Here is a 23,120-nt window from a genome sequence, read left to right on the forward strand (position 1 = left end):
CAACTGCAACATTCTGCCTCACAGAAAACAAATATATTGTATGTAATCATTATAAACTAATGTTAAAACGTGATGTCACACTTGTCTGTTGTCTGTTACCAAACCTCTATTTTGGGAGCTGGTCCAGCAATTTGAGTGTTGTTGGAAATGCTACACCATGTATATAAATATGCAGTAGTACACGGGGGAACATATGAAATATGAACACTCCCCCTTTCATATTCATGACCTTTTAACCTGTTATTACGTATCACAACTCAATTTGTATTCATTTAAATGGACTAAACCAAACCAAGGCTCAGCAGCAGAGTGAATGTTAAAAAACCTGCTGTCAAAATGACATTGGTAAAAACATTATTGCCAGCTCTGTAGCGCCCCCTCTCTCCTGCCAGTCAGTCAGAAATATTACATCTGCTTCTCGGGTCTGTGTGGTCAGACAGGACGGAAGGAAGCGCTGCTATAAGGAGCCAGATGTGTGTTCCTGGTGTGTTTATTGTCGAGCTCCTTCACCTCATTGCTGAGTGTGGAGTCTCTGTGAACCAGTCGCAGGACGTGACTGTCAATGCTGCTGCCTGACGACAGCTTGGCAAAGATGGCCGACTGCATCTCCTTCTCCCTCTGCCTGACGATGACCTCACAGGCCTTCCACTCCCGCATTACCTGCTGGTAACGCTCACTGATCTTTGCATCGATCTGTACAGGAGGCAAATACATGATGTTGAGGCTATGGCAAAAAAAAACTCTGCAGGTGTGTCTATGTGTGTGTGTGTGTGTGTGTGTGTGTGTGTGTGTGTGTGCAGGTGTGTATGTTTGTATTGTACCTGGCTCATGTCCTTTTTGCCCATGCCAAATTTGTAGTGTCCCAGCAGGAAAGGCCAGACCTCCTTCCTGATATCATGTTGCACTCCCCCATAATACACCAGCCTCAGTAGCTCCAGCTCCTTATAGTTCTACACATACACACACACACACACACACACACACACACACACACACGCAGGAAGAAGAAGGATCTGGGCGTGAGTGCTCAGAGGAACAAAAGGTAGAGAAAGTGCATGAATAATAGAAGGAGACAGAAGAGTGATTGTGATCCAGAGGAAGATAAAGGACGCAAGTATGAGGAGCGAGTGAATTAGTAATGATGACTTTGTTGGAGCTGATAAATTATTACAGTGGTGCTTTATGATAGTATCACACTGCACTCTTTAATGAGACTTCATTTCCCTGAGATGCATTAAACTTTCATTAGGGTAAAGGAGAGAGAGGAGACTGCAGGCGACATACATGGTCTTTGACATAATGTAGAGTAATTAATATGCATCTTCATGAGCAGAGGATATCATATAAAGTGTATGAGGTGAGGTATAGAAACTCATTCATCTATGAGCTAATAAAAGTACATGTATAATGTGTCTGTGAAGAGTTTATTAAAGCTGCTTTGGTTAAAAAGAGTGTGAAATGGCTGGATTCTGACAGCTGTCACTCATCTGCTCTCAGTCTCAGTGCCCCAACAGTCAATTTAACCTTTTTCAGTGAATCTGTCAGTGAATAAATGACCTCACCAAACGTGTTCATGAAGTGATGTGAGGAGGAGGGAGGTGAATCCTAACAGCAGCATCAGAAAAAATTACCCAGAAGATCACCTAGCGTTAAGATTATAGATATAATGTTATACCATTTTAATATGGATGAAACTGGATGGAACAATATGGATTCAACTTTTCAGTGTTTTCAGTCATACTCCAACCAAGTCATCAGCCAGCTTGCTTGACTAGCGCAGTATTGCCGTTAACCTTAGAACACCATTGCCGGGTGGTTTTCACCTGAGCAAATACATTTATGTGATTTTCATGAAAACCAAGTTTTCATCTTCATTTTTTTTAGACATTTTTTGTTCCCAAATTCCTAATTTTCCAGTAATTTCGGAGCATTTTTATAAGGTCCACTCATGATGCTTTTCTTTAATTTTGTTAGACATGACACAGTTTAAAATAAAATAACACTACTCAAATGTGTCATGTATTGTCACCCGGCGTTAGTGATGGTGGAGTGAATTTGAGCGATAGTGTTCTAGGGTTAAGACGAGCCACTTCCTGTGTGCAGCGCTGACGATTTTCTGCTCAGTGTGCTATTAAAGGCCTTCTTGTCTTTCTTGGGGTTATAATAGCATTGGGTTAGAAGATACGTGTGCTGAATGGTAAAATTGTGAAAAAAAACAACAACAAACAAGCATTTATCTGCTACACAAATTCACAATTCACTTTGTTGTGATCAACTGCTGCCGTACGACATCAAAGGCTGAGATAAGAACAAAAAGGTCACTGCCTGGCTGAATATGGTCACAGCAGTAGACATCTACAGAGAAGATGTTTGTTTCTGAGTCATTTATCCACATTGAGGACAGACCATAACACATACACATACACATACACACACACACACACTATGAGTCACTTTCCTTCAAATCTCTTCCACTTACAACATAAACGAGGCTTTTCTTCCTTTAACATTTCATTACACTTCTCGCATTTGACGTCAGTGACTCTGCTCTTCATAAAGAAGATGCTATTTGTAAATAATGAAATATGAATATGGGCTATATAAAAATGTTGTACGTCTCATGTCCCAAAAGTGGAATGCAGAACAAAAGCCTTTGTTCCTTGTACGGAACATTTTGTCTCTATAGAAAGATTCTTTATGATCTGAATATCAAGAATCTGTAGGTGAGGGACAATATTTATCCTCTAGTTTCTATTTCTAACTTGACCAATCACGTACGAGTGGGCTTTGTTTGCCCACGGATAAACAATCCATGTACAGAGCAAAGGAAGCAGAAAACATAGACAGAAATGCATCTTCTATTTTGCTGTTTCACCGATCTGCATTCATATGCAAATAGCTGTTTCTAGAAATGACTTAAAAAAGGGGCACCATGCCTCAGTGGTAGAGTGGGTCTTCTTTCAACAGGAAGGGTGAGGATTCCGTCCCTGGCTCCGCTAGTCCACCTGCCATGTGTCCCAGGGCAAGACAATTAACCCCAAGTTGCTCCTGATGGCTGTGCATACAGCATGTGAATGGATATGATAGATTACAGTGCACATAGATGCACTGTATGGACGTGTGACTGAATGGATGAATGGCAAAAAATGTAGCGTAAAGCAGCTTTGGGTGGTCATCGTGGCTAGAAAAAGCGCTATATAAATACAGACCATTTACAGACCATAAAACCAGTCCATTCTCACATCTCACCTCACTTGGTCGACAAAGTTCAAATGCAAGTCTCTGCCTGGATGTCCTCTACCTAAATTGAAAGTCTGCCCCAGAGGCTAATTTGTCACAAGATGATATAGCTGGAGTACCAGGATGGGTAACAGTTTATCTCACTTTATAAAACATAGCATTAAATAACACTCACACAGGTTCCCTGCAGCATGAAATGACCGTGATTTATTTGTGGGCTCTGATCAATACCAACAATGAATTGGCAAAGCTCAGATGTCTGGCTTCTAAATCCTAGAGCCTGTGGGAGGTGGAGTTGTCAGAGTGTCGCAGGAAGATTAAAGTTTCTGTGGTGTGGCTGTAATTTTGACCAGCTCACCACAAAGTAAGTCTTGTCTCAGATGGAATGCGGCGTCTGTTCTCACCTTGCAGTCTTTCTGGTACTTGCTCCACACTTCTTTGCTGAGGCCTCCGGACGCCTCGCAAGGTCTGTCTGGAGGAACGATGTTGTGGTTGACCAAAGCTGACAGGTGAGTCCGCACGGTGGACAGGTGTCGACAGTAGGCCAGCCCTGATGGACACACACAAAAACACACACACACAGCTGAGACCAAGCAGTGAAGCAGCGATAAAGTCGGAACACGTAAACAAAACAGAAATTAGAGACAAAAAGATGACTTCAACCAGGCCACAATTCAATCATTCAATCAAGTGCAACAAGACAATTGCCCCATGAGGGCTGAACAGAAGACCTTCGAGACATAATCATGGGTCGTATGCAGGAATTATGACCCATGCAGTAGATCGTAGGTTCACTCTAATGAGCTTCAAGTGTGTGCAGAACTGATGACATTGTCAGGAGGCCTTCATCACAGGTGTAGAACCTACATGCAGGTTGCTCATCAGCTGAGGGTGATGTGGTGTGTGTGTGAGTGCAACTTTTTTTTCCTCGACTTGTTCCACCTGAGGTAGGACTGTGGTTGGTTGTCAGTCTCTGCCTTTGGCAGTAAGAATGCTGTACATGTAGAAATAACAGAGCTTATAACTCAGCTGGCCCCTGCTCTGAGACACAGATAACACCTCCTGCTGCAATGTGGTTCTTTCTCTCTCTCTATCTCAATCAAAGCTCGTTTAATAATGACATCTGCTCACTTCTTTATTCAGTGATTGATCCTCTTTGGGTAGTCATTTACCCAAAGTTGTGTTTTATTATAGCTTTCTTATGGTTCATACACCACACAACAATCACGTTTGTGGGACTTTTTTGTCTCCCACTCTTCTCTTCTTCATAAAGCTCATCTAAGAAACATTTGCATCATTTCTGGATGAAAGAAAGAAGATTTTTAGTTTTTTTCAAAAGGATGTGGGGTTACACTGCAGAGGAGACCACAGTCACCGCTTTATCACCTACAGCTGTGTTTTATTGTTCATATTGTTATGTCAAAGACAATTAACAAACTCTTTACTTTAGGCTGTTCTTGTGATTAAAAAACACTTCTGATAACACTTTAAGTGCATTAAATTACTCACCAACTTATTACAGAGTTTAATTACAAGTTTGATTTATATTGTGCGATATTATATTACAGCCCTCAAACTTATTACTCTGCCGAGCAGCAACTGCACCGAGCCATACATCAAGTGTTGGCTTTTTCTCTGTAATACTGCGAGATCTCAGCGTGTGCTTTGAAAAAAAATATGTGCTGTGATTTGATCCCATAAGTAAAATGTAATTAAAATGTTATCCAACAACGCAATTTTGTTACTGTTTCAAAGTTCACAAAAGCAGGTGGAACATTGATCTACAGCATACTGTCAGTTTCTGTTGTTGACAGGAAAATAAATGCGTCTAATAAAAAATGCACTTGATAGAACATCAAATGTTCTGTTGTCTTCACCTCACTGTGTTATGAAGATGGACTTGAATTACATCTCACATAATTACAGACTTGGCACAAACAATTCAAAAGAAACTGCAGGATATAAAATATAACATTTAAAATCAATGTGGTCTTACAGATATGCATACATACAGATGACATACAGCAAGGGTGTCAAACATATGGCCCGTGGGCCAGAACTGGCCCTCCAGATAGTCCAATCTGGCCAACAAGATGAATTTGTTATAATAAAAATCTAATCATGTGAAATACTAGATTTTTCACTTCCAAATACTAGTGACTAAATGTGTGTGCCTTTGTAAATCCACTGAGATGTGTAGGTTGTGATGCACATGTGTAAATTTAGGCATAATATTGTTGAAATTGCACTTGTTTTTCTCAAGAAATGTCATGTTTTATAAAAAAGATACTCAATTAAATGTAAAACAAATTAAGAATTCTTGTTGTTTATAGGTTATTATCCTATTATTGTATTGGTCTGGCCCACTTGTGCTGCATGTGGCCCCTGGACTAAAATGAGTTTGATACCCCTGATGTACAGTAACAGTACATAATATTATATAGAGTACATATATATGAAATGAAAACATGGGAGTACTTACATCCATAAAAGGCTCTGGAGACGATCTGTCTCTTCATGTTCTGGCAGAGCAGCTTCAGAGGAACACTGATGGGGGAGGGGAGGAGTTCACTGTTAGCATCATGTTAGCCACTGTCATCACTCTTCAGCCCAAACCCAATATTTCCCCTGGATCATTAAACCCTGGACCCTCACAGACTTTAACAATGTCACATGTGAAATGTGAGAAATGCAGCAAGGGTTAAAAAATGATATAAAAACTTTATGCACTTGATGCCACCAAAAAAAACAAAAACAATGCTTAATGTATGTTGTTTATTTTATGATGACTATAGGAGTGCAGTATATAATTATATACATAGATATATATAAGTCATATAATAATTACAGTATATATTTACTGTAATATATATTGTAAATTACACTTTTGGAAAAAAGACAACAATTTTACAAAATTCGACCTCAGGGTTGGTCCCCTCTTCGATGCCTTTATTTAACATTAACCTCATATTTCTTTGTTTGTTGAAAAGTGACCATTAAGTGCTCGAAATGCATTGGCTGCAAGAGCATCGTCACACTCCAGACGAGCTGTCGCTGACTGACTGTCAATGCGTCTCAGAGTCTGTGAGTCTGTGAGGGTGAACTTTGGGCCTTTTCATTCTATTAATGCATAGATAACGACTTGATACAAAATCCTGTTCTTATGTTCCTATTCCTGTTAACCGTTAATGAAGTGCTTAGAAACACCCATTTGGGGAGCATTATTGGTTCTTCATAGAGCACTGATTAATGCTGTGTTATGCATGAAGTGTGAAGTGTTTACACGGCTACAAGTGAACGCATGTGTTAGTAACGTATTCTGTAAAGCAGGAGGGAACGACTTTAAAGCTTTATCCTGAAACACGGTGCACAATGAGACGCCATTTGAGAAATAATTCAGTCTTTCTTACTTTACTATCATACTCTCTCACAAACAGTACTATAGTCACGTACATTTACTATCATAGTCTCTCACAAACAGTACTATAGTCACGTACGTTTACTATCATAGTCTCTCACAAACAGTACTATAGTCACGTACGTTTACTATCATACTCTCTCACAAACAGTACTATAGTCACGTACGTTTACTATCATACTCGCTCACAAACAGTACTATAGTCACGTACATTTACTATCATAGTCTCTCACAAACAGTACTATAGTCACGTACGTTTACTATCATACTCGCTCACAAACAGTACTATAGTCACGTACGTTTACTATCATACTCGCTCACAAACAGTACTATAGTCGCGTACGTTTACTATCATACTCTCTCACAAACAGTACTATAGTCACGTACGTTTACTATCATAGTCTCTCACAAACAGTACTTTAGTCACGTACGTTTACTATCATACTCTCTCACAAACAGTACTTTAGTCACGTACATTTACTATCATACACTCTCACAAACAGTACTATAGTCACGTACATTTACTATCATACTCTCTTTCACGCTATTATGAATGCAACAACATAATAGTGAATTTATGAGACAATGATATGCAGTGTATGCGAGTATACTACTATGTGTGAGAGAGTTTGATTGAAACGGAATCTAATTGGCTTATCAGGATGGACTATACTTGTGTTTGTGAGAGACTATGATGTAACATGTGAGTGCAAGACTGAATTATTTCTCAAACGGCCTCTCATACAAATGTATCTGTTGACTAAATAAAACACTGAATACAAAGCAGTAAAATGAGTCTTCTATCAGCCAGAGTTGCTCTTGTCGTCACATGACTAAGTTTTTTAATTAAATCGCCTGAAAGTACAGAGAGCACTGATGGAAACTCTAAACAGCAGTGAGTCACTGCCGTCACAGAAGCTTTGTGATGCTGATGGTGCAGAAATGTAAGTTTTAATGTATAATAGATGAGTTTTAATCAGTGCTTGCACAAATCCCACTGGTACAAGTTTAGTGAAATATCAGCACAAGTGCAGTTCTCTAAATTGAAGAAAATTATTGGTGCGGGTGGATAATTAATATGTGAGAGCTTTGTCTGTGTATGTCCTTCCCCCTGAGGCACTGGTCACCATAGCAACAGAAATACTCGGCAGTTGCAAGTGAATCTTTCATCCAATTAAACCAAATTTAGATTTCACACAGTGAGAGTAACACAACTGCAGAGTTTCTGGAGACACCTGTTTAAACTTTTTGTGATGATGTTTGGTTTTATTTGGCTGTAAGAAATAACAGCAGTTTCTCTGCTACACAATTCTCCCCAATTCAAACAGATGATGCTATAATCTTAATCTGCCAACCAAGTGGTTGCTGTGACTATAATCCATTGATACAGTATAATCCACTTTATTTAACAATTTTACCATGCACTGTGATAAAAAAAAAAAAAAGCATTCATAATACAGTGATGGTGGTGAATTTCCATGATTGAGATCATCATGTATGACAAAAAAATCATTAATATTTCATGTGACTGACTTGACATCACTGTTTAACATTTAAGGCCTTAAGTTTAAATGATTGGATTTAAGACTTTTTAAGACTCCACAGATACCCTGTACATAATTCCATAACCTCATCAATTATTATGATCTTCTTTTCTTTTATTTGATTTTATGGTTGTGGATGTGGTTTATTGGATGGCTGTTACTTTTACCCATGTTTTAGATATTTTAATGTATATGAGTTGGAGTTTTTAGATATATTTTATTGCCTTGTATGATCTTTTATGAATTTTATTTATTCTGTCTTTCATTTCATTATTCTTCCTTAAGATTCTTATTGTTCATACTGTAATGTAATGTGAGTGTATTTTCAGAGCCATTTGAAGACTTTAAAGCTGATTTTCACACTGAGATATATATATATATATATATATATATATATATATATATATATATATTATTTAAGTCAGGACTATCATGACATGAAATCTCATATCTAATCAGATCACATCAGCAGTGTCTATGCAGAGCTGGGTCCACAGACTCACCCCCTTCCCTTATGATTCTTAAAATAAGTCTCTACTCAGACACTTGTCAGATGTTTTCAACAGTTGCTAAAAGTAAGTTCTAAAATAATAATTTAAAAAAACACTTAAATGTGAAATAAAAGTTCATACGTGTGAATATCTGCCGTGTTGTGAATGCAGGTGCAGCCGGCCGGGTATTCGAATGACACATTGCTGCCAGCTGTGGAGCAGGACTGGCACAGGGACTCATGAGTGGTTACTTCAGCCTGTTGCCATGACAATGGGCTTCCTCCGAAACCCTGCATCTCCATCATATCCCCGTGGTCTACACCAGAGAGAGCGAAAGTGAGAAAACAAAGGGGTCTCAGTGCTGTGAGAGACAACACACAATGCTGTGTTCATGTGCGTTTACACTGTCACACTGTCTATGTTTGAAGTCTTACATATTATGACATAGGTCCCTCAGCTCAACCATTAATACATCGTTCCATGTATTCCACCTTGTTATTCATGACAGTAGGAGATGAACTGATGAATGGACACTCATGTTACATGTGAGAGCTGGAAAAAACAAGTGTAGAGAGGAAACCAAAAGTGGAGGGGTTGGGGGGGGTGGGGGGACACTGTAGGAAGCAGGAACGGTGCTGTGGGAGAGACAGGCAGAGAGGATGCAGGGAAGCCATGCTGGATCAGTTCATTCAGAGGGGAGACAGGAGACAGCAGAGCTCAGAGGGACACTCCAGACACACAGAAGAGAAGAGCAAGAAGGAGAGGAGGAAGAGAACTGAGTGAGAGAAGAGCAGAAGGCAGGAGTGAGGCTGATGCTCAAGCCGTGCAGGATGCATAAAGCCAGAACAAGACAAGAGACACCAAAAGAAATCATCTCAAAAACAACAAAAATAAATGGACACCAGTACAAGGGCACACACAGGGGAGAAAAAAATCATAGAAACGTCAACATTAAATAAATGCTCTTCACCTTAATTCTTCAGGTTGGAGCTGATGACCTGTCATAAATATGAAGCTGTGCTATGTTTCTTCAATAACCCCCTTCCCCCCAAAAAAACAAATTAAGAAGGAAAAAGCGAACAGAAAAATTGCTGGAGCGAGACCGACATTTGGCCCGCCCCCTCTTTACTTTAGGACTATGTGTGATCAACAAGGGTTTTGGAGTCAGTACTGCGACCCCGCTCACACAAGGACTCCACGTCTCTACTACTGCGGAACCCCACAGGACCGTAATGAGAGGGGTGGAGGACGGGGGGCGGGGGGGGGAAGGGCAGAGGGGTGGCAGGTTTAGTGAAGAATTACAGTGAACAGCATCGCAGCAAACGACTGCACAAACAGAGGAGAAACAACCGAGGAAGTCAGACGAGAGAGAGAGAGAGAGAGAGAAATAAAAAAGGAATTTTTTTTCATCACACATATGCAGAAACACACAATCGTTCCTTTCAAAAAACAACAAAAAAAACAATGAGAAGGGTGCATAGTTCCCATGCATATACTGTCAAGCATGTTGCAAGTGAGAAATGAAAGGACAAAAAAAAGAAGGAAAATTTAACAAACAAAGAAAAACGAAACAAAACAACACTAAGCAAATTATCCAAGCAGTTCCTGGCCACGACAACTCAAACCCAACAGTACTGGGGCATACTTCACAAACTACACCCTCCAATTTTAACTGTTCGCCAGTCGGCACTGCAAGTCCCAGAATACAAAGAAGCCAGAAAGGCTTTCACCGAAATCATGAGCCTTCAGGAATTGTGAATCCACGATGAAACCAGGTGTCAGACAAGCCTGTTGATCTGACAGTGTGCGTTCACAGGCTCGCATAAGGATCGCTGCCAAATATCATGAATTATATGGTGTGTCTGAGTGGTGGCAAGACAGAGAAGAGACGAACAGAGAGTGAAGGGTGGAGGGAGTGTGTCAAGCTCAAGCTTCAACTTGATTTCTTCCGCCAGCATGTGCCATCGTCTCAAGAGGGGACTATTTCATTTCAAAGTGTTCACGACCATCAGCTGTAGCTGAAATTCACCAGCAAAAAAAAGAACACACAGCAAATCTAACCAACAACGAAGCTGAGAATGTATGTTGAGAAAGGTTGGGATAATCTGGGAAAACAAGCAAGAAACTATTAAAGCTGCATTATCACCATGTAGTACAGTACAGTTCAGCTTGATTAGGGAAAGTTCACCATGAGCCAGGTTGTGTGTGGGCCAGGTGGTGAGAGTTACACTGTGTCCAGCATCAAACAGTGTCATCTGCCCATAAATCCCACAAAACATAAAATTGCAACACAGTAAACAAGGGGCAGCAATGGAGGACATCCAGCATTTTGTCCAGCTTTCTTTTTTGACACATGGCTGCTTATCACAAGAGGACATGCTTTATTTGAAAGAAGCCTGCAGAGCATTGTGTTTTTCCCCTACCGTCACATGAAAGTATCAAATATCTGTCGACTGATCAGTGGACTGTACTGAGTCTAGTTCCACCCTGTAAGTGACGGACCACTGCGCTTGGAACCCCAACACAAGGGTGCCAAAAACTGGGATGGTGCACACCGGTTATTCGGGTACTCTTATCAGTCATTTACAATGGAAACACAATGTTGATGCAGAATGTATCAACCTGAATTGACAGGAAACTTATTTGAATGTGTGCTTTGTGGTTACCATTCTGAAATTAGGAAGTGTTTGGCAGCATGATTACTCTCACAAAAATTGTCACTGCTGTGGATTAACGTAATGAGCTGTTCTTGGCGAGGATCCCACTCAGCTCGGGGCCACAGCCAAATTGCCTGCTTTGTCTAAACTCCCCTATCTGTGATGAATTCCACTGTATTTCCCTTACGACTGGGTCACACTTGTGGTGTCACACACACAACCTACAACATGAGTCTTAAAAATACATTCAAAATGCGTAATTTTGGCTACCACAGCACGTCTGCATCCAGTGTGATATGGCTTTAAGTTTCTTGTATGGTTGCTAATTTTGCTCCTCTTTCTTGGAAGTTGCAGATAGAAAGCAGGCAGCACAATGTAAGTGTTCACTTCAGTGTTATGTGCAGAACTGCACGAGCATCTCATAGCTACTCTTAATACGTAACATCTGGCATTAGGATTTGATGACAGTGGTACACAGAACTAAATTAAACTGGCTAAAGCTGTGTTTTAAAGTACTGCAATGTGGCTACAACATTACTGAGCCAGCATGAATTCATGAAGAATGTTCAATAAAAAGTGCAACACGTAGCATTTTGCTAATTGCGTTTTTTCCTTACACACTTGGGACATGAAAACATGTTACAGTTGCCTGACAAAGCAGATGCCGAGCAACATCATCTTTCCATTGTAAACTGGGTCCTCCGGCTTCCTGCCGTGTATGTGATTCTAGAAAGACTTTGGAACCATTGCGCAAATCTATGTAATGACTGACTGAGCCAACATTGGATGATGAAGGGTTGAAACTTGACACAATTCATATAACAACACAGCGATGTCATTACTGTGTTTATAATGTGGTTTCACAACAGTGTTGAACCACTACAGGTACATCTAACATGCACAGTATAATCTAGCCCAGGGGTGTCAAACATACGGCCCACGGGCCAGAACCAGCCCACCCGAGGGTCCAATCACAGTCTGATCATCATGTGAAATGCTATCAGTTTCAGATACCTGCGGCTAAATGTGATGTGTAAGTTGTTCTTGCACATGTATAAATGGTAAACATTTGCATAATATTGTTGAAATTGCACACATTTTTCTCAAGAAGTTTCAGGTTGTTCATAAAGATTTTGTAAAACGATACTTCATTAAATGTAAAACAAAGGGAACAATTTGCAGATCTTGTTGTTTATAGGTTATTATGCTATTTTTTTACTGGTTCGGCCCACTTGAGATCAAATTGCATTGTCTGTGACCCCTGAACTAAAATGAGTTCGACACCCCTGTCACTGTCTTGCCATATACTAGGTTTTGTTTTCATTTAAGAGTGTCTATAGTATACAGTTAGAGGATGTCAATTATCTTAGTGACTGTTGGACTGGTTCACATCTACAGCATAAGCTAATGTATTTGATTTCTGATAATTAGCTCTTCAGTGCTTCATTTTCCTTCTCATATATGACAATCATTAAAAAAAGGTTCCCCATTTCAGATTTTTGTTATTCATCCTGAATTTCCCTTTAACTTAGTTAATAAAGCCAACCCCAAGATGCTTGGCACTGTTGGGCTCGGTGTCAGGCAGCACACACACAGGCAGACAAAGCTGGTTGGAGTGAGGTAAGGAGGAAAGGAAGGGACAGGACCAAAGAGAGCGATGGTGTGGGAGGCAGGGGACGAATGTTTAAAGCTGAGGTGAGGTCTCACGAGTGGGGAAGGGCATTGGGGTTGGGTGGGTGTGTTAAGGTGATAAAAACCTTTCATGACATTAGGATCTGTGAGGTTCCGCGAGCAGATCATTGAGATCATAGCATGGAGCCTATCTTCCTCTTCCTCGTCATCGTCCAGCGAGGGAGCGCGGCTGCCCGTGGTGTGGTGGTAATTTATAGTGACTGCTTGCACCAGTGGGACAACAGAGAACACAGTTAGAACAGTGGCGTCCCACACGCTTCAACATGTGCACTGTGGACTGATACGTCATATAAGGGTTAAACCTACATACAATAATAATAATAATAATTCAAAAATCACAGTGATGAGTGTTAAAGACACAGAAGAGGATTACATTAATGTTGTGTGCATATTAATGTAAATGTTACTTACTGGCATCGTAGTGGTATCCTGGGTAGACAATGCGAAACACATAGTCAGCAGCTGTTTGCTCCTCACCATTTCTGTCCTGGTCAATGAGCCGGGCAGCACTGCTCCTCTTCCTTAATTTAGGGAATACCTTTCCCTGTGGGACGCACACATGTTTATAAAAATACACAGAAAACAACAAAACAAAAAGTAATTGCAATGTAAAGTGTACATTTAGATCATGGTGTTTGGTCCATGTCCTTTTCTATGTGATGATGTGTGTACTTCAAGTTGTTTATGAATAATAATAGTTATTAGTATTATTAGCACTTATTGGAAACAGGATAAGTGGGATTTGATAAGTCTAGACTTCTTCCCACTCATTTTGAACATGTGTCAGTTTAATTTATGTTTTTTTTCTTTCCTTCATTGTTGTTTTGTTATTTCTTGTTGACTCGAAATAAACTTCAAATCAAATTAAATCATTGAGGGTTCAGAATAATGTCATGAAAAGAAACAACAACTACCAAGATTACACCACGCTAATTACCACTGCTGTGCAGCTGAAATAATTACAGGGTTAAGACAATGTATTTATTTATTTATTTTTTAAATGTAGTGCAGTTCTAACCCACCTTGCCTTTCTGTGACCAGAGAGGAGGCTCTAGCTGACCCCGCGGCAAGAGACCTGTTTCTAGACAAGAGAGGAAGGCCAAGAGGTGACCACCAGGGGGGAAGTGGAGTGGAGGCCGTTGGATACCGTCCTGACTGACCAGAACTAGTGTACCACCACAATCCACTGGAGAAGAGGGAGGGGGGGGACTTGGTGTTAGGCATTCATTATAAAGACAAGTGAAAGAAACAAGAAAACAGTTCTATGAAGCTTGTTGATGACTTCGGCCTGGGTAACACCACCCTGAGAGTTGTCTGAAGGCAAAGCATGATGACCAACTGCAAAGCTGACTAAACTTGGCATGTGGAGAAATCTTGCTGTCTCATATACTGCACACTGCTGACGAGCACACAGCCGGTAAAGTAACGAAGTACAGTCACTCATTACACAGACGAACGGACTTCGCGATTGGTTGATTGTCTGCTTTGTCATTCCTGTGTCTTGTTGTCTAATCGGCTGCAGTTAAACAGCCAATCTCTGTGATTTCTCACACTGAGGGATGCCTGAAAAGCGCCGATGCAGACAAGGACTACGCACAGTCATCAACTGCCCAAAGGACGACAGTCAGGATGGTGTGTCCAGAGCCTTTGGGCTGACTGATGCCGTGTGAATGGGAATGAATGGCTGTTAACTCACAACGTTGATGGCAGTGGATGCAGACTATCTGGCGCAGAGGAACAGTCAGTGCATAATCCCAGTAGATACTGAAAGAGAACAATCGTGTTTTGGATTAGTCTCACAAGGAGGAAAATACTGCATTACTGTAAATGCTTTGTCATGATTTGTATGATATGTATCATCTGTATATTTTTTATACACTGGAAAATTATGATATGGTTTGAAAAGTAGGGAATTTAAAGCCTTTTTAAGTATCTTAATATGCCTTTATCTGTAGACACAAATAAAGTGTTACCTTTTCTCCAGGTCACAGTCTCCTAACGTGCCATTGATGAGCTGGTTGGGGGTCCATTTCAGGGTCAGGTTATCTCCAGCCTGGTGGAGCGATAAGTAGCCCTGCAACACCTCCATGTCCTTCTTCTGGAAGATGGAAGAGGAAAGATGAAGGACATGATGTGACAAGACAACCCTGTTTAAGAGGACCAGTTCGTTGGTTGAAATCAGAGAACTGTGAACCAAACCAACCTCTCTTCTTCAGTGTACTCAGGTATTTCTTCTCTTTATTACAGCAGTACAATATACAGTAACACAGTAATGACTGAGCAATTAATTCATCCTGTGAGGTGATTTTGTTTCTCAACCCTGTCATGTTTTATGTAGGTAATTTGATTAAACATAAAATAAAATGACATAATTACGATTCTTAACCAAGAAAATATCATGATTTTTTTTGTTTTTTGGAGTATGTAACGTACCGGCTGCACCAGGACGTTGTTTTTGCCGTAGAGAAGGTGCGTTCTGGAGTTTTGGTGAAGAGATTCCACATACTCCCTTGCTGATGCAGCAAACCTGTCCTCTGACATGCTGCCACTGGATTGCCTCTTGCGGATCTGAAATAGCAAAGCATTCCAAAAAACTCCCATGATCCCACTAATCCACAGTGATCATATCTTCTGACCACCAAACTCCATCAATCCCTAAGGACTAAGGAAGCCAATCAGCCTCCACTCACCCCCAGAGCAGGTCGGCGGCTGGGTGTGGTGTCTTGACTTCTGTGGGCTCCATGGATACGGTGACGCTGGACAAGTTCATTGGCCGAGGGGTCAGTCCATAAATGGTCTGATGTCTTCAGCTTGGTGTACTCAAGAGCACAAGGTCCGACTGAAAACACAACAAACACATCCAGACATAATCACAACATGGTTACTGAGCGGCGTACTCAAGTGACTTTCATTGGTCACGTCACCCATAAAAAGATTTTGCAATTCAGCCCATGTTGAGGTTTTGTTACCATAAATTCATAGATGTCACCTGCAATCTGCCTCTACTGGACAATACTAGCTGTCAATCACACCTGACACTGGGGGACATGAGATCTTAACAGCTGTCTATACTGAGAAACAGAGAGAGAGTTGTGTGGAGCTGTGTGACTTAATCAGCATTCTGTGAACTCATTTGACAATGGTTTGAATAACAGATATTGCTTTATATTTAAAAGTGCAGTTTTGATGGATTATGTTTGTTATCATACTGATAATTATAACTTATGCAACCCCTTAAAACAATGTGTCAGAGGTTGATATCGACGCTGCCAAATAGTAGCAAAAAACAGACGCGTATACAACATTCATTCATTCATTCATTCATTCATTCATTCATTCATTCATCGTCTACTGCTTTATCCTCCACATGAGGGTCACAGGGCTGCTGATGCCAATCCGAGCTGACATAGGGCGACATGTCACCAGTCCATCACAAGTGCCACAGGCCACAGACAAACAACCATTCACTCTCACACTCACACCTATGGTCGATTTTGAGTGTCCAATTTAACCTAATCCTCATATTGCATGTTTTTAGACTGTGGACGTAAACTGGAGAACCCAGAGAAAACCCACACACATGCTCTTTTTGCTGCAAAGACAACAGCACTTACCACTACACCACCTGTGTTGCACTCTCTATTGGCTTCCTATTTCTTTTACAACCCGAGATCTGAGGTATAATAGGCTGCTTTTAGATGCGCTGAACTCCAAATTAAAGATCCAGCACGATCAGGCCTTTTCCCTAAAAATTTAAATGAGTTACCCATGGAAATTAAATCTGGACATTGGACATTTTAAATTTAAAGCTTTTAAAGACCCACCTCTTCTCTTTGGAGTTCACTTCAGGATAAAAAAAGTCAACCTGGACACTTCTATGGAGTACCATTTTACTATTCTATTGTGTCACTATTTTACTGCTTTACTACTATTTTTATCGATTTGATGTTTTATACATTTGATGTTGCTATGCCTTTAAATCTGTAAAGCACTTTGGTCAAACTTGGTTGTTTTTTTTAAATGTGCTCTGACCGTGGGAGTACAAAACACTTTTGTCTAATATTTGCACACATAAGTGTATGAGCAACACCGTACCTGTCCACCACAGGCAGCTGAGGTGCATTTGATAAACTGCTCCACACAGTGTGAGTGTACAGTAGTGTTGTATTTTTCCTCGGCCAGTTGTCTGTTCATCTTGTCTTCTTTGGTTCAATCTGCCTACATGATTTTCTGTTCCTGCCTGACTGCCTGTATGTTTCAGTTTGTCTCATTATTAAACTTTGTGTCATGACTCTTGGTCACAGTTTCCTGCTGCTTCTGTCTCTTCTGACAAGTTACATTTACAGTCATATCATCACCTGTGTGCTTTTAACAGCACTTAACATTGTTTGCTTCACTTTTTAAAGTGGACAGAAATGTTTTTGAGATCTTAGAGTGTGTGGAGGAAAATCTCCATTTTCAAAACTACACCTAATTGTTGCCTCCGTAATAGTTTAGTTCCAATTTGATGTAATTTCTATGATGTCAACTCCTCCGACAACTGTAATACATTTACCTAATTGTGTCTTTCACTCGAGTTTGTTCCAGGTACTGTAGCTTTGTACACATTTTACTGGCTGTTACTGACTGTTGGTTGTTGATGCACAGTCTGATATATACTTACCCAGCAGGGCTGCCAAGATGGGCCCGAAGACTGAGTCATGCATCAGAGCATCTCTCTCGTAGTATTTACTGCAGTGATAAACACACAGGAAAATGTGAATTAGCGGAAGACATGATTAAACTGTCATTAGTTTCTAATGATGAGTCCTCATCATCATTACAACTTTAAAATGTGTTTGTGGTTTTAATGTAGTGTGGGCTGTTAAGTATTATGAGTAGAATTTTCATTCTGCGCTCATTCTTTTCACTCTTAACTTTTTACCATGTTACCTGTGACCTGACTCACAAAACCAGGTATAACAGGTTATCCAGCTGCTGTTTTAAACAATTTGACACAATTTTGTATATCCAACCTGAATGCATCCAATAGTACACTGCTGTGCTCTGAGTAAAATATTAGATTTCCAAGAAACTGAACAGATTTTATTTTTGAACAACCAATCATTTTTACTTGTCACATGTAACAGTGTTGGGTGATTCATTCAGTCCCTTCACACTCAAACTCCTTCTCCACACACACAGACACATAAGTTTGCGTCACTTTTCTTCAAGACACTGCACTAATTTCCATTAATATAAACAGCCTAAACAAATCCCTCACTTTAACCATTACCAGTTATTACCTAATCTTAACCCTTAGTGCTCATGTGGCACAGATATGTGGTGGCTTCGTCTTCTTATGTGTCACAAAATTGACCGTATTTTTCTTATCTTTTTGTTAATAAAAACGAGCCAAGTGAACTTTAAACTGTCACATATTAGACATTTCACAAATTCAATCTGATTGTAAACAGTTTGAGTTCTTTTTGTTCAGGTGTGTTATATAGTTGGTGAAAATCTATTTTCTTTTTCATCAACACTAAACACTACTTGTTGCACATTCTCATACCCTCTGTATATACTTTATGTTTAAACATAGTAATGGGAAAAGCAGCCAAAATGCCCTGTGTTCTAAGGGCTAAACTGACCCTAACGACAATTCAAATCTCATTGGTCTCCATGAGGACTACTGGTTCGGACAAGAGCAGTGCTTATGCCAGATAATGTCCTACAGAGGTAACAAATATAAGTATGTATATTATAGACACACACCCGTGAATTCACACTGACTAAAAACAACATCGTTGTTTAAATTCAGTTGTTGTAGTCATACAGAACAATGACTTGAAAGTGTTTGACGCTGTCCATGGTGCTGAAATCATTGAAAAGCCAACGTCATTGTCAGTCCACCACCACAAAAAAAAAATCACCATTTAAATGTAATATTTCTTTTTTGTAGCAGTAACAGTCACATGTGTAACTACCTGTGATGTGATGCATCACACATAACAAAGCCTGAAGGGGAGTAAAGAATAAAACAAATCACCTGGAGTTGTCCACAATGTACTGCACTAACTTGTCCAGCACTTTCTCGAAGAGCGCCGTTCGGACCCAGATGTGTTTGATGGCCTGAGCAGAGAGGGGCTGAGGGGGGCGGCTGGTGGTGGAGGAGCCCTGTCTCCTCAGAGGCTCATGTCCCACACTCTGAGTTCTCCTGTAGGACACAGACCACATGTCAGTTAACAGCAGTACAGAGACACTGATGAGTGCTTATTAGAGCAGAGGCTCTGAACACAACCTGGTCCTAACTGTGTTTTGTACCTAAGGATATATTTGTAGTTCATTTCCAGTCTAAATCTATTGTTTTCATGTTAAGTGTGGGGCTCTGTAGTTTTGCCGTCATGATTTTTGGCATTTCAAACATATGTACATAAATATACTGCACAGGTGCATCTGTTTGTAGGAAATTCATTTGGAACGATTTGCGTATTTCAACAAAGAAAAAGCAGCACAACAAAGTACAAAGAGAAAACAAAAAGTGTCTTTTTTGTGCCGTAGCGTCTTCTCACATTCAACACATTCACCTCCTTCTAATCTCTCAGTTTAGATGAAACTAATGGGTGGGTGAAATATATGGTGGCAGAGGAGCGAGAGGAGCAGTTTCATCCCAGACCAAGTTGGATCTGGAACACTTGTACAGCAATCAGACACAACCACTCACACACACACACTCACACACTTCAGCTGAAAAACAGTCACGATGTTTAGATATCCCGGTGTGCGTTTGTGTAAAATGTCACGAGTCTCTAGTCACGACTTTTGCAGTCCGCTAATATTTTTAAGTGTGTGTTTCTCACTCCCTCCCTCTTTGTCTTCCCCTCCTGTGTGTGTGTGTGTGTGTGTGTGTGTGTGTGTGTGTGTGTGTGTGTGTGTGTGTGTGTGTGTGTGTGTGTGTGTGTGTGTGAGAGAGTGTGAATGTGTGTTGGAGGGAACACCAAGATGATGTCAGCGACAGACGACAGAATGTAAAACAGACAGGGTTTTTCTTTTTCTCAATTCCACTTTGTTGCAGTGTAATTTAAATGGGAAATGTCTCTTTGGATTTGCCTAAAACTTCTTCTTGTGTCATGCGTCGCTTTTTATTAATGCTTCCACTGTATTTAAATACTGAGGAGGTGAAAGAAAGATCTTGATCTCCTAATCTGTCCTCTAATGTCTTCAGAAGCAGATTATAGACAGAGAAAAATAATCTGATAGAAGCCACACTGGAAATATAAAGAAAACAGCAATAGCTGACTGACCGTGTGAAGCACTTACACCCTGGTTGATTTTAAACATGATAGAAGTAACCCTCTGATTAGCAGAGGACTCTTTCTAAATCCTGAAATACCGCAGCCCATAAATATCTCAGAAGCTTCTTCTATGTTTAGCTGCTTTGCTCGATCGATATGTTGTTTGCGTCAGCCCACTGTGTGCATAAATCACCAATCTCTAAATCCTACGGTCAATCTACAGATCACTACTTGCTTTCTCATGAACCAAAGAAAGCTGTGGCTATTTGTTATAACCCCCCACTTTTGTTTGTTGCCATGGCGATCCGGGAAACAGTTAATGTTCACAAGACCAAAACATGATTTTGATGCCATGACCTTTGCCCACCAAAGTCTGACAGTTAATCTGTGAGTCTGAGTGAGCATTGTGCTAATCCAGTGTGCATATATTATTTAGTGAACACCCCCATTCCTTTTTTCATGATGTATTGCTTCTGAGCACAAATCTCTCTCTTATGGAAATGTTTCCTCTGAGTGTCGTCTGTCATTATACTCTGCTTTGTCTTTGCTCTTTTACAAATATGAAATGTCAACAAATGTCAACACGCTTGACAAATACACATGATTGTGAAAAAAGGAATATGTCAAGTTGAAGCATTAGGCCTTGAGATTCAGTGTGTATGATGTGAGATGCAGCTTGATTTGAGTCGGCCTACTGTGTTCTCCTCAGAGGTAAACAAAGCAACTAATCACTTCAACTAAAGCTGCTGCATCTTCACATGACACTGGTTGACTCTTATTTTGAAGAGTCAGTGAGTTTGACAGTTCAGCAAAAACGGCGCAAACACTAAATATCCACTATTGATTATTTGTATCACCAGTGGCTCTATTTAATCACAGCTCACCTGTCACCTGTCACCTGTGTGTCTGTGTTGCTGTTGCTGATAGGACTTTCAGAATAAAAACAACCGATATAATCAAATGAGGAAATATAATTAAATTCATTCAGATTGCCTCTTCAACCTGGAACACTTTACAATCAAAGTGGACAGAAGATGTCAAACGATCTTCAAGGGCATGTGTTCCTGTTCTTAGCATTTGAATCTGCTCTGCTTGGATCTTTGATTTTACTGTACCTCTGTATTTCTGTCTGAATTTGTGACTCAGTGAGACTGATCTGTATAAATAAAGGTTAAATAAATAATCTGATAACGGCTGATATTTATATATTCCAGTGACATTTGAAACCTATATATCTATAAATCCCTTACAATTTAAGATTCACATAATCCATCACAGCAGCTGCTACTGCTGCTGGGTAGTAGCTCAATGCAGTGTAAAGTCAAAGGTTGCCAGACCATAGTAACCTGCATATTCCTTATGATTCCTTATGATGATGATAATTAAGAAAAACTGGTAACACAGAGAAGAATTAATTGTGCAAACGCTCAAATCTACACACATGCCGTTCCTATAATTCCCTCCACCACTGAAACTGATGTCATGGTCACAGTTTCTCTCTCTTTCTCTCACTCCGTCTCTCGTTTCCCATCATGCTCTCTGTTTTCTTTATTGCCAGTGGCACAAACCATGTTGCTATGGCAACCAGGGTAAATGAGCTCTGGAGCACTGAGATGGGATGACAAAATGGGTGGGTAGGGAAGGGGGGGGGGGGGGGGGGGGCGTGAGTGTGTATGATTGTTTGTGTGTGTCATATGCATTCTCGTGGTTACATACACACACACACACACACAGTAATAATAATAGCCTGTAATGTTGTGTGCAGTCTGTCTGGGGAAATAAAGGCCAATGAGATTTGACAGATGAACAAAAGATGGTGGCTGATATGAGGACAGAGAGTTCAACGCTCAGTTTACTCAAACCCGTTTATCTCAGCTAACCTACATCACACGTTTTCACTGCACAGCCTTACTGTCAGCCTGTTGTCGTACTCTTTGTAAATCATTTACACGGACATGTGCGTTACTGTGTGTACTGTAGGTGTGTTCTCTGAAGCTCAAAGCTTTGCCTCCTCCATGTCTCAACCTCTGCGGCACAGCCCTGGAGAGATGTGTGGTAGCCATGTGGCTCTGGCTAATGGACAATTAATGGGCTTGCAAACAGCTGGGCTAGTACCTAAGTGCCTGCAGATAAAGCCATTTATCATACTCTGGATGTACACACATCAACACTGAAATACATATGCATAAGCCCGAGGCTTATCACAGTGTGTACACAGACCGCTCAGGTTTGGGAAACACCCCACTGGCAAGAAATTGTGTCTGCAGGTGTCATATGTGTGTGTTACTGTGTGTTTTACACACACACAGAGATAGATAATGACCTGATAAACAAAGAATGACAGTGAAAGTGTAAATAAATATTTATGGGACTAAATAATTAATAAATACACATGCTGTTTTGTGTTGAGCTAAAGTGCAACGAGTAGTACGAAAAAAAATCCCCCCAAAATCCATCATTGTCATGAAAATGTGTTGCTCTTTAATAATACATAAATAATAAATGTTCTAAAAAAATACTAAAGGTGGTTAACAATAATACAAAGAGAGTCTCTGTGAATCAGACTTGTGTGTTTTCATAAACAGCTGCACTGGCACTGACTCTGGTGAGCAACAGAAAAGATGAATAAACTAACAATAAATAATATATTTGCAGCAGTGACCTCACAGCTGTTTGTGTGTGTAGCTTGGCATTGAAACTGGTGTTAAATAATAGTTAATATAATAAATGTCTATCCAAGCATTGGTAACAAATGTATACACTGCAAATTACCCTTTTAAATATAAAAAAAAAAAAAAAAACTA

General features: G+C 40.2%; 1 protein-coding gene across 1 annotated transcript in view; it reads right to left on the bottom strand.

The window, feature by feature from the left end:
• The window catches only part of sgsm2 (small G protein signaling modulator 2), a gene marked incomplete at both ends in the record, with an annotated part of 72,109 nt that overhangs the window by 6,841 nt on the left and 42,148 nt on the right, over window positions 1-23,120 (bottom strand). Inside the window, 14 exons of the mRNA XM_083886477.1 lie at window positions 511-693; window positions 822-950; window positions 3,645-3,790; window positions 5,723-5,787; window positions 8,835-9,009; window positions 13,108-13,242; window positions 13,454-13,586; window positions 14,065-14,228; window positions 14,739-14,806; window positions 15,016-15,140; window positions 15,476-15,610; window positions 15,733-15,881; window positions 17,706-17,773; window positions 19,071-19,238. Of these exons, the coding sequence (XP_083742603.1) occupies window positions 511-693; window positions 822-950; window positions 3,645-3,790; window positions 5,723-5,787; window positions 8,835-9,009; window positions 13,108-13,242; window positions 13,454-13,586; window positions 14,065-14,228; window positions 14,739-14,806; window positions 15,016-15,140; window positions 15,476-15,610; window positions 15,733-15,881; window positions 17,706-17,773; window positions 19,071-19,238 (1,843 nt within the window). The remainder of the gene's footprint in view (window positions 1-510; window positions 694-821; window positions 951-3,644; window positions 3,791-5,722; window positions 5,788-8,834; window positions 9,010-13,107; window positions 13,243-13,453; window positions 13,587-14,064; window positions 14,229-14,738; window positions 14,807-15,015; window positions 15,141-15,475; window positions 15,611-15,732; window positions 15,882-17,705; window positions 17,774-19,070; window positions 19,239-23,120) is intronic.

This window comes from Microchirus variegatus (assembly GCF_963457635.1).
Source record: "Microchirus variegatus genome assembly, chromosome: 3".
Taxonomy (NCBI): Eukaryota; Metazoa; Chordata; class Actinopteri; order Pleuronectiformes; family Soleidae; genus Microchirus; species Microchirus variegatus.